Here is a 22036-nt window from a genome sequence, read left to right as displayed (position 1 = left end):
TGTCATTTTTCAGTCCTTTTCATGTGCACTTTCTGTTCGATCATATACCAGAAGTTGACCTTCCGTTCTGTGTTTTTAGTCACTATTTGATTTCTATTTTACCTCGAGTCCAGCTACTAGCCCTGACAATTCCTAAAATCCAATATGTCTGCCTGCCTAAAGCCTGCAACTTTCTCTCGAACGTCTCGAACACTAATGTCGAATTCGTTTTCACGGTGAAAGAAATAACTGGCAGCTCTGGTGTGAATCCACAAAGGAGACTCTTTCGGTACCTCTCAAATACGTCTTGACATTCTTACGCCAGCTGGCTGCCAGCTGCCAGTCATCGACAAAACGCAATTCGTAAAGTAATAACATTTGGTCTTGTCGATCGGTATAGGTCAGTTTTGTGTAATTGATTCACTGTAATGCACGAGATTGAATGTACGCGTACTTAATAAATTAATTTGATAGCAAATCGCCGCTGTGGTGACTCAATCTCAGTGCAGATTAGTCCTCAAACGAAAAATAGTAGGCCTTGCAAAACGCCATTAGCTGTTAGTTTTTTATTTTGATAATTTATGGTCTTTTTCTTACTACGGTCATCAGTGATTAATGTTTGATTTGCAAAAGCGGAAGCGATTTGATGAATACGTTGGTAGTCTAAATGTGAGTATTTTAAATCTTAATGTTTTCTTGTTGCATTCTTGGTTTTCGAATAATCTTAAGTTCTGTGAAGGTAGGTGTATGTATTTGTTTGCGACCTCCAATTTCGTTTGTTATTGTTTTTTTTTTGTGTATCGCGTTTCGTTTGTTACGTTTTGTCAAGAACGAAACAGGTTTTTGATATGTATTCTTAATACCAAGAAACATTGACTTAGGTAATATTTGACATAACATTTCGTTATTCAAAATAAAAAAGCAAAAAGTGCTTTATTGGAGTGTAGTGAACATAAAACAAATCACCGCGTTACATTAATCAGTAATTTTGGAGTTTATCTGCCATTTGATCGTTTGTCTTCGACAGGGCATTGTCCTTAATAGATAAATTTAATCATAACAAACGGTTGAGTAAAAGATCCAAGGCATAGGGTAATTTAAAATGTAAGTATCTTGAAAGGGTAATATGTGGGTACTATTCAAACCATTTTGCACACGACACCGTTCATGGTTAGTTTCCCCGTACAAATATGATGAGAAATTAATCACAAAAGCCACGGACTATTTGTGCTTAGTATACTATTAATACTAGTGCAACTTAAAACGGCTTCAAATAGACAAACCGTATGGTAGTAAACACATTCACGGTTTTCTGCCATCTCATTCTATGATGGCGAGTGAACAAAGAAGACTCACGTTGAACCCAACCATGTGGTTATAGTCGGCATGAATATGTGTAAGTGGATGTAAAATCGGTTTTCAAACAGCTGCTTATCAGGAGCGCTCTGTCACTTCATTCCTGATTTCTGTGGGGCAATGGCTTTGTCTGCTATTTGCTTTTCATGTGGGTGGTAAGAAAGAAAACCAGCAGAGAAGAAATACTCTTTTTTTAAATTATTAATGTTTTGTATCGTCTAGATCAGTAGGTAAAATCTCACATACATCTTTTCCGCCACTTGACTATGGTTCGCTAATTGGTATTTTATCGTTCTATTCTTTGCATTCCAGAATACGTGATAGCGAATATTTGTGCGAATGCGCTTTTAAATTATACCACCCAGCAAACAGCAGTGACAAAAGCGGGTAAATTAAAAGTGAATAGAATCCGACTGCTCGAAACGCGAAGCTAGACCGTTGACGGTGACGGTATTTGATAACGATGAATCTGTCTGCAGCCTTCGTGGACGAAACGTTCGTCTACCTGTACCGGGAAATGATGGATAACTATATGCCGGCATACTTCAAGCAGATGGAGTACACACCGTGGATATTTTCGCTGATCGGTTCAGCACTGATCGGTCTAAGTGGGATTCTACCACTGGTGGTGATTCCCGTAGGCAATAAGGACAGCAAGGACTTTAAAGATCGTATGTATTATTTTCGAGTATGTCTTGTAAACCACAAATCGGGGGCCGTTGATTAACTACGTTGTTTTTTCAACAATTATGCTATCTTCATCCATATCCTCGTGGTTTTTCGTGGTGCCTTGGTGAAACCCTATCTCCCCAGTTTTTGAGTATTAGATTATTGAAGCAAATGTCAAAAATTTCAATGTACTGCTTCAGTATTTGTTTTTTTTTTTAAATAATTTTATTTTAATAATGAAAGACGATTTAAAGTACAAATGCTTTAAAGATTTTTTCACATTGGTTATTCAAAAACGAATAGCAAAACCAGTATGTTTTGCAATAATAACACGAAAGAACGGTGTTTGTAAAAATCAGAAATAAAAAAGGCTGCTGTTTAGTGCGCCATGTTTCTGTTTTTTTTTTTTTGCAATACTATCTAATTGATGATCCATATCTCCTCATACGTGCGCTCTGCCCATGCGATTAATCTTCAAGTGTACGTACACTTGTCTTGTTTTACTGCCATTAAATGATGCTCGTATCACCCTCAGGCTACCACCAACCCCAACAATCCTCCGCATTCGCCGAAGGCTCCAAACTTAACGGTATAATGTTTTCTTCATTTTAGCTGCCGAATCAAAAACGCTCAAAGTTTTGCTCAGCTTTGCCGTCGGTGGCCTGCTCGGAGATGTATTTCTGCATCTTCTACCGGAAGCCTGGAGTGGTGATGCGGTTGGCTCTCAAGACTCGGAAGGACACAGTCATCCGTCTATGCGTAGCGGGCTCTGGGTGCTAGGAGGGGTTCTAATTTTCACGATCGTAGAGAAAATCTTCTCCGGTTACACGAACGCTGACGAGAATAACCCGCAACCGAAATGCGTCGAGATCGCAACATGCTTGCTGCGAAAAACCGGCGGTAAATTGCCCGAAGGTTTTGTTGGAAGCTGCGGTCAAACCGGGGCGTGCGACATTGAAGACGTACCCAATGGGTGCTTCCTCGCGGGAAAGGCAGAAGAAAAAAAAGAACCCACTAAAAAAGTTGCGGGTTATTTAAATCTTCTCGCGAATTCTATCGACAACTTTACTCACGGTCTGGCGGTTGCCGGCTCATTTCTGGTTTCATTTCGCCATGGTATTTTAGCAACGTTTGCTATTTTGCGTAAGTTTCTCAGCTTTAATTCTGCTTTCTTCTTCTACAATTGTTTTTGCTATTGATAATTACGTTACAGTCCACGAAATTCCTCATGAAGTGGGTGATTTCGCAATCCTGCTGCGATCCGGTTTTAGCCGATGGGATGCAGCTAAAGCCCAATTATTGACGGCTGGAGCAGGACTACTGGGTGCACTAGTGGCGATTGGTGGCAGTGGAGCTACGACTGCAATGGAAGCGCGTACATCATGGATAATGCCATTCACGGCGGGTGGTTTTCTACACATTGCGCTGGTTACGGTGCTGCCTGATTTACTGAGCGAAAGTGAACCAAAGGAATCTGTGAAACAATTTGCCGCGCTCCTACTTGGCATTGGGTTGATGGGCATAATGACAGTGTACCTGGAGCACTGAAGAAAACCATAAGCAAACGTGTACGTGGCAATTGAATGGCGAGTTTCCCACCTCCCCAGACTCTTTCCCCATTCTCTAGTCTTAAGGATTCTGAAACGATCCGCGTCAACAATGACACTACACACTAGTAGCACTGCTGTGTTGGCCATACTCCTTTAACTCTAAGGATTAACATATATAAATCAAATTACTGAATTACTAAAAATAAATTGTACGTAACCAACTCAAATTTGCTAGGATAGTTATTAAGAACCCCGATAAATCTATATCGAGTACAATGATAACGGACGTCCCGGTCGCGCATCGGTGGACCCCAGTTGTGATAGTGTTGTCAACTAGCAATCAAAACGCGTTTGTATATATTATAGATAGTATCGAAGGTAAACCTTTTCCCCGACATTTCTTGGTCGTACATTAGGTGTATACATCTGTTAATCTTTTTTGTAACGAATAACGCAATGACGTTAATTATACAGCACTCTGCAGGTAACGAAAAACTGTGATTACTTGCATGATATCCCTTGTATAATATAGATTTTTTTTTTGGTTCTCGTGAAACGAAAGCGAAACAATGCTGTGTTATATATCCGAACTCTTCAATGGTTGTCGTTTAGCATAATAGTTTTTTCTTTATTTCCGTTCAGTCACAGTACGATAACAGGTGCATCATAGTAACTTCCGCAGAATTATCACAGAAAACAGACGTTCATCTTATTTTCAATGTGTCAAAACTTGCAACCGTCTTTAACCAGTAAGTGGTAATGCTCCCGCTATGTGGCGCTCTCGTCACTCTCAAACCAATCACTGATATCGATAAAATATCGATACTGCAATATTTATGCAGTGCAACTGGGGCACTACAAGACAGATGTCGTGTGTAGTGTATTAATGAATTTTGATTCAAATTTTTACAGACGATTTTCAAATTTCTTTATATGAACATGAATGTCTGTTCTCTGTGGAATTATTACGATTGGGTAAGTATGTGTTGTAGTAAACTAATCAACTCTTATGACGATAAGATATACGATCTTACCCAGGCAGTATCGAATCGCTTACGACTTGGATGAGTTGCTGTTTTCCAGAGACCTTAAATAATTTTCACTATAGAATAATCTTAGAAAATAGCGTTAGCACGAACTTTAATTTAAACCTAAAAAGGAAGCTCGCCGGTGCAATTAAAACCAAACCAAAAAACATCAAGACCTGTTTGACGTTTTTTGATCCTAGTATGAATTTTGCAGCTAACGTAGAAGATGGCAGAGCCGTCTGGGAACATAGACAGAACAACATCACCAGGAAGAGGAGAGGAAAGTCAGACGTAAAGATGTCGAAAAGAATAGGACCCAGGAAGCTAATCTGAGGAATCCCGGCATCAACATTGAATGTATCATACCCGGACTGGTTCTGTTGGATTTCAAGATCAAAAATTTGCATTGATGCAGCCACCAAAAATTGCACGTAGATACAGAAAACAGAAAAGAATCGGAAAGAAAGATCCACGATTTTTGTTTTTTACGCTTAGAATCGCTTTACAACTATTTTTCAGAGAACGCTGAACGATTCGTAGACGATCCGATTCGTCACGAAGTGTTGTGATGAAGCTTCATACGATGAGATAGCAAAACACTGCTACTTCTGCTCTGTTCTCATATTTAACAGCACTGCGGCATTGGTTTCCAGTTACTACACTTAAGTTATTTGCTATTGTCCAGCAACAATCGGAGGTTCATCGAAATATGTTACCAATCAGACGGGAGCCGTGGAGGTTCGTGCTGTATCGAGAAGTTGTCGCCATGCTGCTCGATTTTGGGCTGTTGCGCCAATTCCCCAGGCTTCACATCACCCGCAAGTCTCTTTCGATCTGGTAGAGCCATCGTGCATGCTGCAACCCTCTATTTCTGGTGCCGGCAGGGTTGCTGAAGAGAAGTGACTTCACAGGGTTGTCGTCCGGCATCCTGACGATGTCACCGGCCCTCTGCAACCTATTGACTTTCGCCAGATGTGCAATGGGGTTCTCTCCAAGCAGCGCGCGCAGCTCGTGGTTCATGCACCATCACCAGTCTCCGTCGTCCGTCTGTACTCCACCGTAGAGAGTCCGCAGCACGTTCGAAAACTGTTTTTGGGTCCTCCGCGGGGAGCGTTGTCTCGATTTCGTAGAGGACTACCGGTCTTATCAGGGTTTTGTACAGCGTCAACTTCGTGTGTCGTCGCACTCGACTCGATCGAAGTGCCTTCCGAAGTTAAAGGTAGGCACGATTTCCAGCCTGGATGCGTCTCTGGATCTCTTTGCTGCTGTTATTGTCAGTGACCCCAGAGTACAGAGACTTTTTTCACAACATTTATTTGACACGGCACAATACAAGTTAATGTTTTACGGAGCCAATTTAATCTAATGCCTTATGGTCTAAAATATCTTATAAGCTAAAGGCAAATTTTTTATCCTCGCTGCCGACTACGAGCTGAAACTAAATCTAATACTTCAACTAACATGGTTTTTTTATCTGAGATTCGTTTCGCTGTTAAATTGGCACCTTGATGCTCTTCAAGTGTAGCATGTATGGCAGGTTCCGGCACTCTAGCTTGTCGCCCTTCTTGTAGACGGAGTAGACGACTCCTTCCATCCACTCTTCTAGCAGTTTTTTCTCCTACCGAATCATGGAAATGACCCATTGCAGTGCTCTGGCCAGCGCCTCTCGCCCATGTTTAAAGAGCTCGCTCGGCTGTCCGTCTTTGCCTGCGACATTGTTGTTCTTCAGCTTTCCGACCTCACAAAGAACTTTATGAACATCAAGGGCTGGTATTCGATAATCTGCTGCTGGTGCTCTTAGGTCAGTTCCTGTTCCGCATCTGTTTACTGTATCGCTATTCAGGTGTCCATCGAAGTTCTCGTTCCACATGTCTACCACCTCGCTGGCATTTATGAGCAATTATGTTTCCATCCGCGTCGTTGCATATGGCGGCTTGCGGCACATAGCCTCTGCGAGACTCCTCATGTTCACGATCCGTGCCCGTCGAATCGTGGTCATGTCGTTCCGTGCCCGTTTATAATTGGCCTTGTTCTCTCTCGTTGACCTGCCCATGCATAACGCTCAGGTCCTGTTCTTTTTCACCGCTGCCTCGCACTCCTCGTGAGCGCAAAGTTCCTGCTACTAGGTAGTGGTCCGAGCCAATATCTGCACCACGATTGGTGCGTTCGTTTGATGACGATGAGAACATGGTTAATTTTGTTTATTGTACGTTGGTCAGGTGATCTCCAGGTGGTTTTGTGGATGTCCCTTCGGGGAAAGAAGGTACTTCGGATTACCAGTCCTCGGGAAGCTGCGAAGTTGACGAATCGCTGGCTGTTGTCGTTCGTTCGGGGTATATGTTGTCGATCTTGATGTCTCTACGCGAGCAGCCATCGTAGACGTTCTCCAGCTGTGTGTAGAACGTTTCTTTCTCTATATCGGGTCGTCCTTCAGGCAGTGCACATTGAGGAAAGTGCAGTTGTAAAACCGGCCTTTTATTCTCAACAAACACAACCTGTCACTGATCGCATGCCACTTGATCACACGACTCTGCATCCTACCCAGCTCATTGGTTGTGCCGCCGCTCTGGTAGTACTGTGCCCTGCGGCTGCAAATCCTCCGTACCTTCTCTCCTTTCCGGCAATTCTTCTGGAGCGCAACGATGTGAAAGTGGCGGGATTCAAGCTGATCCAGCAGAATCCGGTCGCCACCCGGGGTGTTCAGCGATCTACAGTTCCATGTACCGAGCTTCCAATCGTCGTCCTTATTTCGTCGCCTAGGTCGTTGCTGGTTGTTCCTGTCGGTATTCAATTCTTGTTTGTTCGTAGTATTTTAATTTTTCAGCATGCTGCCTTACCAGGGCTGCGGATGCCTAGTCTTGCGATGGAGCTACCGTCTTGGATGTAGCCGGCGAGACACCGCACTTCGTAATTCAGCCGTCCGCTCCGAATCAGACGCTGTTGGAGCCGCCCCTAACATGGAGATCAAACACTGAGGCAAGCTGCCCTCCTAGAAGAACAGCTCCCCCTTCCCTGTCAGCATACGACCAAGCTCACACCGGTTCATCGATCTTCCCTTCTTGGTTCCTTGTATTTCAGTCGGTACCACGTGGAGGTAGGAATAGGAGTGGCTGGACATTGGGGTCTAAAGCCATAAAGCCAACTAGTACGGGTGTACTGCTGGTATGCACTGCCCAGCCGCTTGCCAACCACTCGAAATACGTTATCAAACAATTTATCACCCCGTTAAGCATACAGGCGTAAGGCATACGGAGAGGAAGCAAATAGACGCAAGGTAGACCTACGTTGGGGTCTTTTTCGACCCAATTTTTTTGGGAAGTGATATTTCCAGAATCGATTATGATATTCGGCTGGAATTTCTTCACTTTGTTGCGTGAACATTAAGGTATAGAAAAAACCTTCCTTCAGATGTTTTCAGCTAGATGGCAGTTGTGATATCTGGTTTTGGAACTTTTAGGTTAGCCCGGGTCATATTGTAGTGCGATTATCATGGATATGACATTCCATAGTTCATTGTGATTTCACACTCGTAGAATTGTTATTAACACTATTCCGAATGAGAGAAAGATTTTATTTCGTTGAATGTCTTGTGGCAGTATGCCTCGTACCTTTATGCCTATCATATTAAGTCTGTAGCGTCAATATCCTTCGTACCCCGTCCCCTCAATGTATACCTATCTATCGTCTATTTGCTTCTAAACAGACACAGTTAAAAAAAACACCGGATTCGGTAAAATTTTACCGGAATCTCAACAGCTAAACGTTCGGTGAAATTTTCGGTGTTTCCGAAAATTACCGAACAGCTTGTGAAACTACCTACCGCCAAGTCGGTAATTTTCACAGTTTTTTTGGTAATGTTTCAAGCCGAACAGCCTGTTAATTTTACCGGAAGAACCTGTAAAAATGTTTAAGAAAAAATACCGACCGCACCTGTAAAAAAATACCGGATTGATGTGAAATGTTTTTTTTTTCTTCGAAATTGATAAAAAAAAATATTTTTTGATTCGAAGAAACAACGGATTTCGGATATTCAGCTGGTAAACACAGTTATATTATATTATATTCTTTAAAATAGAGCGTAAGGCAATTCTTGAGAGTTTAATCCTCGAAAGTTTAATGAACAGAAAATTAAAAAAGTTTTATATGAAATTTCTCCCATGCTCTTTTTACCTAAGGTATAACTTTTTACCTAAGGTAAACACTTTCCATATTATGTTCACACTCGACAGCAACTCAAGAGCTTTCATTTGATATATATAGAAAATGCGCCGTTATAAAGATGCGTGAGAAAATCCAATTTTTCTATAATATGTTTTTGACCATTATTTTGTACGCATTGTGCGAGAAGCGTTACTCCGCTATAGTTTTGAGTTTTGTTGAAATTTGGCATGCTATGTTGAGTCCGACCCTGGACCAATATCAATAGTTACTAGAGCAACGTTTTCTTAGAAACCTAATATAATATTTAATCAGAATTAAGAGAAAATTTGATCATTCGTTATCAGTTGTTTGAAGAGCTAACACTCGTTAGTTTCTTGTTCTCCGAAATTCATGATTCGAGATCAAATACTTAGAACATGCTAATTATACTATATAAAATCTGAGGAAAGACAAACGAGGTACAACTGAATTCGCAGTGGATTATCACTTATCAGATTATTTCTTAATAAGTGAAACTGCAAACGTGAAAAAAATGCGAAATACAGCAAAGTGTCAAGCTAAAAAGAATATCATGTCTGATTGAGTAGGTGAAAGTTTTGAGAATTTCTTAGTGCAATTTTAAAGAAAACAACAACTGCCGCATCTACAACGGCTGAGAATGAACTGTATTGATTGTTTGCGTAGTTTTCAATCAGGTGAGTGAATTTTCAAATAATTAATTAGGAGCTATCCACATACCACGTGGACAGATTTTTAACGATTTTGACCCCCCCCCTCCCCCTCCGTGGACAACTGCCCATATAAATTCTATAAAAATTGTATGGACCGTGGACATTAGCCAAACCCCCCCCCCCCCAAAGCTGTCCACATGGTATGTGAATCTTTTTTCCACCAACTTACAGTAAAAATGGCTACAAAATGCGCACTGGAATCGATTTCTGCTTGTGGTAAGCATCAGGGCCGGTGTAACACTATTTTCCCGAGTGGGTAGTAGGTTCCTGGGTGACAAAGGCATAGCCAGAAAGGTTGGGGGGACGGGGGAGAGGGAGGGGAAGATAGTTGGGATTGATAAATTTCCCATGGAAGGTAATTACACAGACAAACAGACTCGATGACGATTTCATCGATCAGAAAAATAACGATTATTTTGAAATTTTGCTTAGTGAGCAGTAATGCCGCTTGTGTTGCTATAAGCAAGCGTGCACATTCTTTTAAAAAGCAGAGCAAAGCCTTGGTGCTACATTCCGTATCGGAACTCGACCTTCTGTTTATTATACACAGACTTCGCAGTCAACTGTTAAGTATACAGGACAATTGCGGGGCTAGCGCTATGATTCTACTGACACTAACAGTCTCTCCCGAGCCGGGACTCGAACATACGACGACTGGCTTGTTAGGCCATTTTTTTTTCATTTTATCGTGTTACTTCGAGAGTAAGCCGAAAGTAATTACATATGTTACGATGTGAGCAGTTTTTGAACACAAAATTTTTGAGAGCTTGTTTACCCCACTTACCCTTTTTTCCAAAAACCTCAAATTTCGATATAACCTTGCATAAACAAACGTAACCTGAAAATTACAGCCCAATTGAAGAACAATGACACAAAACGGAGTAACGCTTCTCGCACAATGGGTACAAAATAATGGTCAAAAACATGTTATAGATAATGTAGCCGTAGCATTTATTAGTAACTTCGAAATCAACATAACTGCTGGCGCCAAGATGTAGGCTAGCTATTTCGGTACACTTGTCGCAATCCCATCGCATAATTTCTCTCTAAGTGTCAGCCGCTCACAATCCCGTTCAGACTCACTTAGCGCGATAGTCTCTAAAGAAACCTCGAAGAAAGGTTGGAAAGGGACAGATAGAGCTAATTTAAGATTCCAAAATGAAACAGCCAAAAGAATCGTAGATTTCCGAAGTAACCCGAAGAAGTTGGCGGGACATTACGTATTTCCTGTAAGTCGTACGGAATCACCTTCCCTTATCTGAGGACTTACATTGCTCGTTCATTTCGTCCTAGTCCGCCAAGCATTTCGGAAGTGTCGCGCGTGTGTCTGTTGTCCGCGTTTTTCCTTTAAGTTTCTAATAGTAAGTCATATAATGTGAACATAGTAGAGTTGTATTAAATTTCTTTATTTTAAAATTAGATAGAGTCGCCAATTCAATAAAGTGTGCGAGAAAATTCAGATAGGTAAATGTGCTCATTTCATAATGTCAATGACCCGCTCACGTGCTAATGACCCTTTGTACAATAGTCAGCCGGCTACTCACAATTTATTCGACAGCCAAGACGAACGAGAGGAAAGGGGCAGTGAAAGGCGCACCGCGCACTGGTTTTTTTCCCCATCGGACGAAATTCCCGACAGCGCTACATCGTCGGAAGACACGCGGTATTCCCAAAATCCGCATCATCGTGTAACATCCCGTAGACCGGGGCCCTCCGGTGAGCTAGTGTCCGTTTCAGGTCGAGATATCTCCCTGTAAGCGGCACTAAGGAAGCGAGTTTATCCCCGCCGCAGTTCATCCCCCGTCGGCGTTTGCCGACCGATCGCACGCCCGTTGCCACATGTGATCGTCACCACCAGCAGCCAGCCGTAGCCAGCAAAGCAACTAACATCATCATCAGCAGCCAGCCGTAGCAGTATCCAGCGAAGCAACCAATAGCAGCAACAACAGCGACCGTCGCAGCAGTCTCGGTGAGTCGTATCGTTCTTTCTATCTATCAAAGAGGCCTCCGTAAAGGACGCCCTATAGATGCTATATTAATTTTCCCGACTTAAGTCGGCCGCGACCGGCATGCTACCGCCGTGTCCCAAAATATAAGGTGAGCAGATTTGACGTGCACGCAATATGATAGAACCACTTTTATGAACGCCACCTTACCGAATTAAACACCCGGGTGCAAGCATTTGCTTAAGCCGGTGACGTCACTGCAGATTCATTATAAAGCAGCTGATTAAAATATAAAGCACATGGGTCCACAAGCACAGTAGGGAGAAAAAGCACACGAACAATAGAAGATAGGCCTAGAGTTAAGAATACATATACCAATACAACACACATTAAAGCATGCTAGTAATATAAAATACAAACCTGTCCTTTTTGTCTCCAATAAATGGTTTGATTAGGTAAACAAATGATGTAATGTGTTTACTGGAAGGATTTAGTACGTTCTAATATGTTCACGTCATTCGTATTCGTGTAGTTCGGTTCGTTGTGTCTTCCGCGTGGCGGAATTTGAATGCCGAGCAAAGCTCATTGTTCGAGATGTTTGCGCCGTCTAGCGGCAAATAGCGACTTTGCCTGTGATGATAACATCAAGGTATGGGTGATTCCTTACCGCAAGCTTTCTTCGCGTTTACGTAGGTGTTGAAGATTTCTGCTGGCTGATAAAAGGGTTTTCTACCCGCTTTTGGAGCATTAAATGTATAAGCCTATCTGGTCCGATCCTGATTCCTTTTCTTTATGGCAACTTTGACTGACCCTTAGGGGAGTCTCACCGGGCAAACATAGCGTGGCGTGCAGTCTCCTAACGGAGTGGCGCTTAAGCTGCACGCTGATTAGGGATCAACCAGGGCCGGCTACAATAAATTGGATTTTCTCACGCATCTTTATAACGGCGCATTTTCTTTATATATCAAATGAAAGCTCTTGAGGTACACTACAAAACGTATTGTTTGGATTTTAATCCTAGATCTGTTGGTAGAGAAAAACAGCTGTGAAAATCACCTTTTTTTTTAGAAAAATGCAAATTTCTCAGCATGTATTCTCGACAGCAACTTCCAATAACCCTCTTTTTGTTCCTTTTATAGAGTAAAACAAACATGCCAATTTTCATGAAAATCGGTTCAGTTAACTCAAAGTTATAGCAATTTTACGTTTTTAGCAGTTTTTTGACATTAATTTTTGGCGGGTTATTTTACCCCACTTACCTCTTTTCAAAAAATCTGAGAATATGCAAAACATTGCTCTATTATATAGATAAACAAACCCTGAAAGTTTCAGCCAAATCGGAGAACCTCGATACAACCTCCCTTGTAAAGGTGGTTGCGGTTCTCGCGAACTGCCTCTTAAAGAGTGGTTGGTCGGGACCGTGAGGCGCCCTAATTCTGCGCGACTCTTAATGGGACACCCGAAAAAATGTTCAGTGCTAAGAGATGGCGCTGTAGTGGTAATGGTAGTAAAATCTAAATTTCCACGAGCATTTTGCTTAATGACGAGAATAATGCTATTACTTACCCTGTTTTCAAATTATTTTAACTTTCTAGTACTTACTTTCACTATACTGCCGGTACCCGGATCACTGTCCCATAATGGAAAACAACATGTTGAGAAAACGACGATTTAATATTATCCGTGAATTTTCGGATTTCCAGCAATTACATCCAGAACCAATGACCATAACAGTTTCATGGCAGCACAAGTTTATCGTTAAAAAAAAACATGGATGGAATTGGTTTTACGTTATATAACTTGAAAAGAAGACAAAATGGGACAAAATACACTAAAGTCGCTTTTTACGCGGGGGATACGTGCCGCGTAAAAAGAAACCGCGTAAAAAAAACCGCGTAAATTCCGGAATCCGCGTAAAAAAAACCGCGTAAATTCCGGAATCCGCGTAGAAAAAACCATCGTTAATTTTGCATTTCGAGTGAAGGGGAACCGAAATCCGGGCAAAAAAAAATACCGCGTAAATTTCGGAATCCGCGTAAATTCCGGAATCCGCGTAAAAAAGCCGCGTAAAAAAGCCGCGTAAAAAAACCCGCGTAAAAAAAACCGCGTAAAAAGCGACCTTAGTGTATGCGGGTACATTACAAAAGTACTCGCATATCCCATATAAATTCAACCAGCAACCGGCAGTATCATTGGCAACGTAGATTGTACTACAGAAAAACAACATTAGTCTAGGTAATTTAATGACATACTTCTATATGCCTAAAATAATCTGATATGCACTAATCTGGAGCAAAATTATATGTTTGCAGTTTGTACCACTATGCAGTGGGACTGTAATGCGGGTACTTCCAATATGGGACAAAAGCAACTTGGTATTTTTGCCATATTTTAACATACAAAAGTATCAATTTTAATTTTTTTCCACAAAATATGATAACAATTAAGTCGATTACCGATGATAACTCAAGAGTGACCAAAATCAGTATGGGACAGTTATGCGGGTACCGGCAGTATATGCTATTACTACAAACTTGATTTTCCTATACAACTTCATTGAGTCAATGGAGTTGTATAGGAAAATCAAGTTTTTTGATGAAAATAGATTGCATACAGTAAAAGTAAGTACTAGAAAGTTAGAACAATATAAAAACAGGGTAACTAATAGCAGTATTAATTAAACAAACTTGATTTTCCTATACAACTTCATTGAGTCAATGGAGTTGTATAGGAAAATCAAGTTTTTTGATGAAAATAGATTGCATACAGTAAAAGTAAGTACTAGAAAGTTAGAACAATATAAAAACAGGGTAACTAATAGCAGTTTTTCCGATCATTAAGCAAAATACTCGTGAAAATTTAGATTTTACTACCACTACCACTACAGCGCCATCTCTTAGCATTGAACATTATTTCGGGTGTCCCATTCTGCACACTTCGTATCAAAATGTTAATGCCGTTTAGTAGAAGAGGAAACAAAAGCAGAAAGTTGACAGTTATTATATAGGAAATCTCTTCCAAACATCATTTTTGAACATCGAACAGCGTTAATTCGATATTCCTCGTAAATAAAAACCACGCCAACTTAAAAATCCGCGTAAAAAAACTGCTTAAAGTGAATCACCTCAAACGATCAAAATAATGGTCGCAGTGATCCAAATCTTTCAGAAAAAAACACCACAAAGGTTTTATCCGAGACGCTTTACGACCAGTATTCAACATTATTCTCTTTTAGGTCGTTCCGGATACTCGGAGGGCGGAGTTTTTTTTTCAGTTTTTCACTTAATAAACATTTTGACGTTTTTGGTTACAAACCCGCGGTAATTCGAAAATCCGCGTATTTTTCTAAATTAACGCGATATCGCGTAAAAAACGGCGTTTATTAAAGAATCCGTGTGAAAAACGCGTTGATTCAAAAATTCGCGTAATAACCTCAAAAAAAAAACGCCGTATGAGAGATGTTTATTCAATTCAATCGTACCAATCGTATCCCTTTTTCTTGTAAACTGTCCACCAGTCGTCTTACTACCAAGGAATAAATTGATAACACACCTATGATTTCTGACCTATGATTTATGAGAATCATAAATCATTTGTAAAAAGGAGTATTTTCATAAATAATTTAACTGCAAATATTTTTAGAAAAATAAATTGAAAACAGACAGTTATTCCTCAACCTTACAAGTTTAGCTAAAATGTATGCTTTTACTAAAAGTTTTAACTTTTGAGTGAAGCTAAACGAAAGTAACCATTCTTTAGTTTAAAAATACTTAGTCTCCTAAAACAGAGACGTGGGCAAAGTTTTATTCAAATGTTCGATTAAATTTGTACCTAATTTCGGATTATCTGGCTAAAACAGTCATGACCGATCGCACTGCTGGTTAAACAGTCTCATTACCCACCGTAATGAAATTGTTCTCTGTAAACAAAAACCCTCTTATATTTCGGAAGAGTTGTTTGTCCCCATCTTCGGAGCGGCGAGTCAAATTCGTCCCTACAAAGAGCTTTGTTTTGAAGTTACGTGTTCTCTTCTCACTCGCGTGCTCGGACCCATTTCCGCGCACAAACATCTCAAAAACTCAGAGCTCGCCACCCGTTTGTTGTCGAGATTCCTGCAGCTGCAACACGCTACAAACGTGATGAATCTACTCTGAGAATCCAACCAAAACACGGCACAGACAGCAGGCAGCAGCTGCAAGTAACATTTCATCAGTTCAAGCTCAGTTCGTATGCACATTTCGTCGCGGTAAGAGTATTGTCCGTTCCTAAACGGCGTTTGATTGATGCGTAACAGCGGCCAATTCGCCGTGCGTGAATCCATAACCCTGCTAACACATCACCGCATGCAGCAACATGGCAATGTGGATCAGAAAGATTGGGGCAATGATGGTGGCACTAGTACTATTGATTCCGACTAGCATCCGATCAATGTCCGTCGATCAAGATGCAACCTGTAGCTATCTGAATCGAAACAGTTACCTGGACCCGGAAACAACCGAACCGATGATCGAGGAGATCTTCCGTGGTCACATAACAGTGCTGTATAGTGTAGCTCCTCCGAAACCGTTCCTCACCCGCCGGATCTACAAAGAAAGGGATCCAATTTTTTACAACAAAATTCTCCACGACGAGCAAATTCAGCTGTAAGTGTATAACCTACAACCAAGTGAATCTAGTGCGCGATTGTGATCGATCCTACTACATTGATTATTCAGGCGCAGAACTCTAATCAATGATAAACTAATACAGCCGATACAGATGAATGAAACCGTGTTGTGTGTTGGTATGATGGTTCACACAGCGCCGCAACAATTTAAATTGTAACAAACTGCCGCACCGCCACCGGGCGACGACCTGTCGGGAATTGGCTATCACTTGGCAATCTCCAATCTTTCTCCCACTCTTTCTCTCTCGCGCGCGCTCGTGACAATCTTCAATGCTCTCCCGGTTGTCGTAGTAAAAGAACGAAAAAAACAACGACAGGTGTTGTGTTTACATAATTTTGTACGCAATAATAACGGTATCTTGCGGTTTCTTCCTTACAATCGTGGGGCCGTTCATACGTAGATTTGCTTTTTCAGTTTAGCCAGACATCGTAAAAAAAGTTCACCACTCCTTCGAGCCGGATTTGAACCAGCGACCTATGGATTACTATTAGAAATTGTAAATTTCCTCTTCACTACAGTCCACCGCTCTACCAACTGAGCTATCGAAGGCTGTTATAGCAGACGTGCGTTCAGAGCACTACTGTTTTTTTCTTTTCTTACACGACATGTAAGTTGAACGAGGGAAGCAAAACAGAATTGCTGCTATTTTTAACCACCACGGTGAATTCCCGTTCCAATTGGAAATTTGGACAGTGTTGCTAATTTTACATGTTTTTGTATGATTGAGCATAATGGTAGAATTTTTCAAAACCATCATAATAATTACGCAAGGTTTTCGAATAACCGGTACAACAAATCGTGTTTTATACTTCGTATAATCGCATAATTGTAATATTTACAAAATTTGATGTTCGAGCAAACGACACTTTTATATTTTGCTCTTGAATGCATTGTTCCCAGTATATCTTGTAAATGGATAATTATTCAACTAAACTTAGTTTTATGTAGAAAGTACTACTTCATACTATTTATACACTGAACATCACTTTTGAAGTAAAATTTGTTGAAATTTTACAACGATACCTTTATGCCGCCACTTTCAAGCTTAGTTTTGAATATATCACAGCTGAAATTAAGTTTTTCTTGGATTCAACGAACATAAGCTGAACACCAGAAACTGATCGCCGGTGGTTAATTACCGGACCAGAATAACTTCCGAGTTCCTGTGGATGCTGATAAGAATTTAGAAGGCAACTTTTCTGACAAAAAAGTTGAAAAAGTAGAGTAGCGTGACAATTATGCGATTATTTACGCTATGTGACATAACAACTTTGTGTTTTTCACGATTCTTTTCGAATAAACATAAACAAAAAAATACAGATGTAAAAAGTACATACTATTTCATGAATTTTCCGAAAAAAACACGAAAGCCATAAAATGTCGAATGTGCGCATAAACATTTTGAAATAATTGCCTGAGCATTTTAAAAAATATAAATTAATTTTTACAGGAGCTAGGGTACCGATAAAAACCAGTTTGTAATAAAGTAATAAAATTACTTCACACTATTAAAAAAGGGAGCGTAAACATTGCGTGACTTCTACAGTACGCGATAATGTTTGCCTAGAAAGTTACTTCATTTGACCCCTTGCTGGTTTCCCATTTTATATCCTTGCTACGTTGAACGTTGATAAGCAAGAAACCTAGAATATATGTCTTAAGTCATAAGCTTCTATATGAAAGAAAAAAACTTTTTGGCATGAATTCCGAAATATCAAAAAAACGTAAAGGATTTTCCAAGAGAATCTGTTTTTTTTTATATGAGCTGATTTCAGGTAAAGCAGGTAACTGCAGTACATTGTATATTATTTTATAGTGTAACATGCGATTTTAAAAACTACATCAAAATAAAGAAGTTGGTTAAAAATTGAAGTAAGAGTGTGTACGTTATAAACCAAAAATTTATTATGCGTAGTCTCACAAAAAAATTTTCCACTCGCCCGAATAGGGACTTGAACCCTAGACCGTTGGATTAAAAGTCCAACGCTCTACCGACTGAGCTATCCGGGCCGATATGCAGTTGCCTCCTCATCAATGACATTGACCTACAAGTACCACACCCCTTCTTACTCTTACTACTGCTTACCTTTTTCTTACAGCTTCCACACTTTGCTGGATCGATTCGAGCGAAATGGTTTCAGCCAGGTACAATTCATCCTGGCGGCAACGCCAAGTCTGCATCCGGACGAGACGGATTTCGCCAATTTTGATGATTTTCTAGACAATGTAACGAGTATTGCAGCCAGCCACAATATCTCCGTGTATCCAAATCCGTTGATCGGTAACGGTACCTACGCTATGTTCGGTCTTAAAGAATTCCAATCATACGTATTGGACCGTTGCTCACGGATTGCCTACATAATCGAACCACCTTGGAGTCTGATCCAGTACTCGTACGTGAAGGCAGCGGTGCTCTCAGCTCTGTATGATCGACCCTGCGGTGATTGTGACGTAGGTGCCAATTATTCTTTATTTTGCCTTGCCAGCGGCCAAATTGTTCCATTAAATGTATTTATTGATTCGCATTTTTTGTCGGTTTTAAGGTCGACAATTTTCTAAACTCATCTTTGCCGGAGAGGAGGCTGGAAGAAGTGCAGTTGCTACCCTTGACTGAACCAACAATTGCTAGAATTGAAACGACGGTGCCTCCTGGGTCGGATTTAGGTGCAAAGAACATTTTCCCAGATACTATAAATGAAGACATCAATGATGACGAACTGGGCATCAATGGGCAATCTGATGCCGACAGTAGCACAGAAGAACCGGTCTCATTTTATCCCAACACCACCGAGTTTAATGCTTTCAACAGTACCGAGGAGGAAGATCCATTTGAAAACGTGACTCTAACCGGACCGGAGCTGTCTCTCCCGCTGAAAATCATTATTCCAGCTATCCACATACATTTCGAGCAACCAAAGGCCAACAACACCTACGATAAATACTCGTACGTTATCTTTCAAAGCGACCAACCAATGCTCCATCAGCATGCCGGTAATTCCCAAGAAAATTTGACAGACCCATCGGAGTTGCGCGAGATCTCGCTTGCAGATGCCACCGTAAACAGCACACTGCGCGTGGTGAATGTCGATTGGCCAATGACGCAACTACAAGAGATGCTGAACACGTCCATAATCTACTATGACGATCGAACTACACAGGTGTACCGAAAGCTAACCCGATACAACACATCCGGTTTCGATGAGCTGGAAGAGCTGTTTGTGAGCAGCCAGTATGCCGCTTGGAAACGACGCCAGGCAGAGCGTGCCGAGCAGGCAAAAACCGAGAAGCGCCACTTCATACGGAAGCACTACGAGCGTCTAATACGGTGGCTTAGTTGGCAGTTCGACAAAGCTTGATGAGGCACGACAGCTGCGTTTCGGCATACCAAAAGAACCGCAACTTAAATACTCTAGTAACGTTTTATATTGTTTGTGTATTTATATTAAAACAAACCCAAAAAATACGGTTTCCATCGTTTCGTTGCTTTTAATCGAACTCTATGTCCGGCGGAAGTTTTCCCAGCTTTCGTGCTGCCGCAACTCGGCGGTGGTAGTCCGAAAAATCCACATACGGTGTAACCTTTTTCTCCGGCTCGGGGAAATCGTCATTTTCACTCCTAAAATTTTTGGAACATAAGTTAAACTTATTAAAAAACTCAATTTTTGAAATTCAAAAAAAAAACGAATAAATGCAAAAAATTACAATTTTCAAAAGCAGTTTAAATTAACAAAAAAAAAAGGAGAAAATAGAATAGAACATCTACGCTTCCTATGTAGCCTTGTACTCCTTTTACCTTTCCGAGCTGGCAACGGACACATTTGTCCCCATAACGGAGCAGTCTGTTTCGGTGCCATAACTGTGGTTAGTTGGTGTCGCATCGGAACTTGCCGTTGAAGAGGCTGACGCTGTCGAGGTGAACGAACGGCTGCTGTTCTTTCGATTGTTGAACGCATTCGGTAGCGGGTAATTAAAATTGCGGATCAGCAGAGTGATATCGTCTCGATTGCTGAATGGGGATTTTCTACCCTCCAAGACGTGCTCCATGAAAGCGTCATGATGCAGCTGAACAATTCGGTGTACAACCGATTGGGCCACTCCTGCCAACGTTGATTGACTTTGAAATTCTTCAGCGATGAACTGAATTAGGATGCGGTTCCCTTTGCTGGTGTCACCCGGGTAGAGATCGTGTAAGGCCCGGCAAAGACCACTGGACATTAGCACTAGAAATTTACATGCCGGTGTGATCGGAATCGATCCTACGATCTCTGGTTGAAAGATAACTGGTTCTGAGGAAGCATCCGAGAGAAAGTCGCAATCTTTATAACCAGTTTTACCCAGATAATTCCCAATACACTTGGTACTATACAGCGGACAGTTTTCGAAATTCTGGGTTTCCAAACCCAAGCGACACAAGCGAAGAACTTCCTCTTCATTGTACAAATTATGGTCAACACTTAGCTGAGTTACGGTTAGCGTTTCGTACTCATCAGTCTTGCACAATAAGGCACGGCAATTTCCGATGTTACCAATGTAAAGTTTAGACTGATAGATCAATGCTAGAGCTGCACTGCTCCCAACCGAGAGTTCTACGTTGATCTTATCCAGCTTCTCCAAGACGTTTCTGAACTCCTGCGAAATTTGATACTGACTTAGTCCGTCCATAGATAACTGCATCTGCAGAGCCGTTTTAGTGGCCACGTCAGCGTCTATTGAATCAAAGTAACCCTTTTCCACCGAGTTGAAGGCCTGGCGAATGACATCTTTCACAGCCTCATCCGTTGCACGTCCGTTTAGCTGGCCGAGCAGAAGATCAGCAGCCATTTTCTGCAAGGCGAAATCGGCTACTCGAACACCGTTTTGCCCAGAATAGATGGCATATAACAACCTTTAGCAAGATAAAATAAATATCAAAAGTAATGTTGAAATGAAAAGCTAGCTATATTACAATCGCTTTTCAGCTATATTTTAACACTAAATAAAAACTTACGTTTCATCCACAGTGCAATGGCACTTCCTGTCCCGGGATTTACATGCCTCAGCGCGACTGCCATCCTCCCTGTACAATAGCTGGTTATTAATCACGCAAAATTCTGGTTTCCATCCGGTGCTCACTTACCGGTAGGTTTGATTTGTTGCTTCTCCAACGGCAGTAAATGGGCAAACTGTTAAATCGTCTGTCCAGGGACGGGATTTACTGCCAGCAGCTCCTACCGAGTCGGTGCTTGATCTCATCTAAACGCAATGCACAAACTGGGTAATTTAACCAAATTCTTGATGCTTTTATCAATGACGTAAAGAATCAAAACATTTTGTTTATACGAGAAAAAATGTAGGTACAAAGAAAAAGGGTAATGTTTTAATCTCTCCATTTCTCTCACTCTCACAACAATCAGCAATATAACTAACATTGAAGGTGCGGCAGATGCGCGGATGGTTTAACTTTACCAATATACCTTTTCAACACGTTTCAAAACTCATAATTAAAATTGAAAAGCACTGGACCGCTGACATAATGCACGTAAAAGCGGTAAAAGCAACATCAATATCAGCCAGGTTTCATGACACCTGTTTTCAGTTCATAAAATGGTCATTTTTAATGAACGGTAATGACACCTTATTCAACAAAGATGTTTATTGGGAAAGTTTTCTATTATAACCATAAAAAAATGGCTCACAACAAAATGAGCTTCACGGTACAAGCAAAAGATTTTTGTGATTACAATGTTTAAAACCACTGTTCAAAACCCTTCGTCAATTTTACCCGTTTTAGCCCACCACCGCTTGGGCTTAGTTCGTAAACAACTATATCTCTATATCTCTCTCTATCTCTTTCTTATTTGCGTCGTAAATCGAAATGCTGTTCTTCAGTTCCTGGGTAGACTTGCACTGAGTCAGTTAAATATGTTAAAGAAAAGACGTTACTCAAAACGTTGTACAATTGTTCATCAA

At 41.1% G+C, this 22036-nt stretch overlaps 3 protein-coding genes and 2 non-coding genes across 9 annotated transcripts; 2 read left to right on the top strand and 3 right to left on the bottom strand.

Annotated features, from left to right (window-relative positions):
• The first annotated feature begins 306 nt into the window (after window positions 1-306).
• On the top strand, window positions 307-4115 carry LOC129717792 (zinc transporter ZIP13 homolog). Of its 5 annotated transcripts, none has more exons than XM_055667958.1 (5): window positions 307-510; window positions 589-648; window positions 1648-2006; window positions 2617-3147; window positions 3218-4115. In XM_055667958.1, exons 3-5 carry the CDS (start codon window positions 1799-1801, stop codon window positions 3550-3552), a joined length of 1074 nt encoding a protein of 357 aa, XP_055523933.1. In that variant the 5' UTR covers window positions 307-510; window positions 589-648; window positions 1648-1798; the 3' UTR covers window positions 3553-4115. The 5 variants fall into 5 exon arrangements, with proteins under 5 accessions (XP_055523933.1, XP_055523934.1, XP_055523935.1 ...); XM_055667959.1 differs by having other exon boundaries at window positions 338-423; XM_055667960.1 differs by having other exon boundaries at window positions 361-379.
• An 11477-nt stretch (window positions 4116-15592) lies between these two features.
• Window positions 15593-19787, top strand: LOC129717809 (uncharacterized). The gene is made up of 3 exons (XM_055667990.1): window positions 15593-16063; window positions 18187-18538; window positions 18631-19787. Exons 1-3 carry the CDS (start codon window positions 15774-15776, stop codon window positions 19441-19443), a joined length of 1455 nt encoding a protein of 484 aa, XP_055523965.1. The 5' UTR covers window positions 15593-15773; the 3' UTR covers window positions 19444-19787.
• Window positions 16534-16636, bottom strand: Trnay-gua (transfer RNA tyrosine (anticodon GUA)). The gene is made up of 2 exons: window positions 16600-16636; window positions 16534-16569 (listed from the first exon to the last, which is right to left on the bottom strand). It is a non-coding gene; the product is annotated as a tRNA-Tyr (tRNA).
• Trnak-uuu (transfer RNA lysine (anticodon UUU)) lies at window positions 18025-18097 on the bottom strand. Its single transcript has one exon. It is a non-coding gene; the product is annotated as a tRNA-Lys (tRNA).
• Window positions 19499-21468, bottom strand: LOC129717810 (TGF-beta-activated kinase 1 and MAP3K7-binding protein 1-like). The gene is made up of 4 exons (XM_055667991.1): window positions 21204-21468; window positions 21075-21143; window positions 19881-20972; window positions 19499-19703 (listed from the first exon to the last, which is right to left on the bottom strand). Exons 1-4 carry the CDS (start codon window positions 21317-21319, stop codon window positions 19574-19576), a joined length of 1407 nt encoding a protein of 468 aa, XP_055523966.1. The 5' UTR covers window positions 21320-21468; the 3' UTR covers window positions 19499-19573.
• Between the last annotated feature and the right edge of the window lie 568 nt (window positions 21469-22036).

This window comes from Wyeomyia smithii, chromosome 1 (genome assembly GCF_029784165.1).
Source record: "Wyeomyia smithii strain HCP4-BCI-WySm-NY-G18 chromosome 1, ASM2978416v1, whole genome shotgun sequence".
In the NCBI taxonomy this organism is placed as follows: domain Eukaryota; kingdom Metazoa; phylum Arthropoda; class Insecta; order Diptera; family Culicidae; genus Wyeomyia; species Wyeomyia smithii.
Note: the sequence above shows the minus strand (reverse complement) of the source record. Positions and strands in the feature narration are given on the sequence as shown.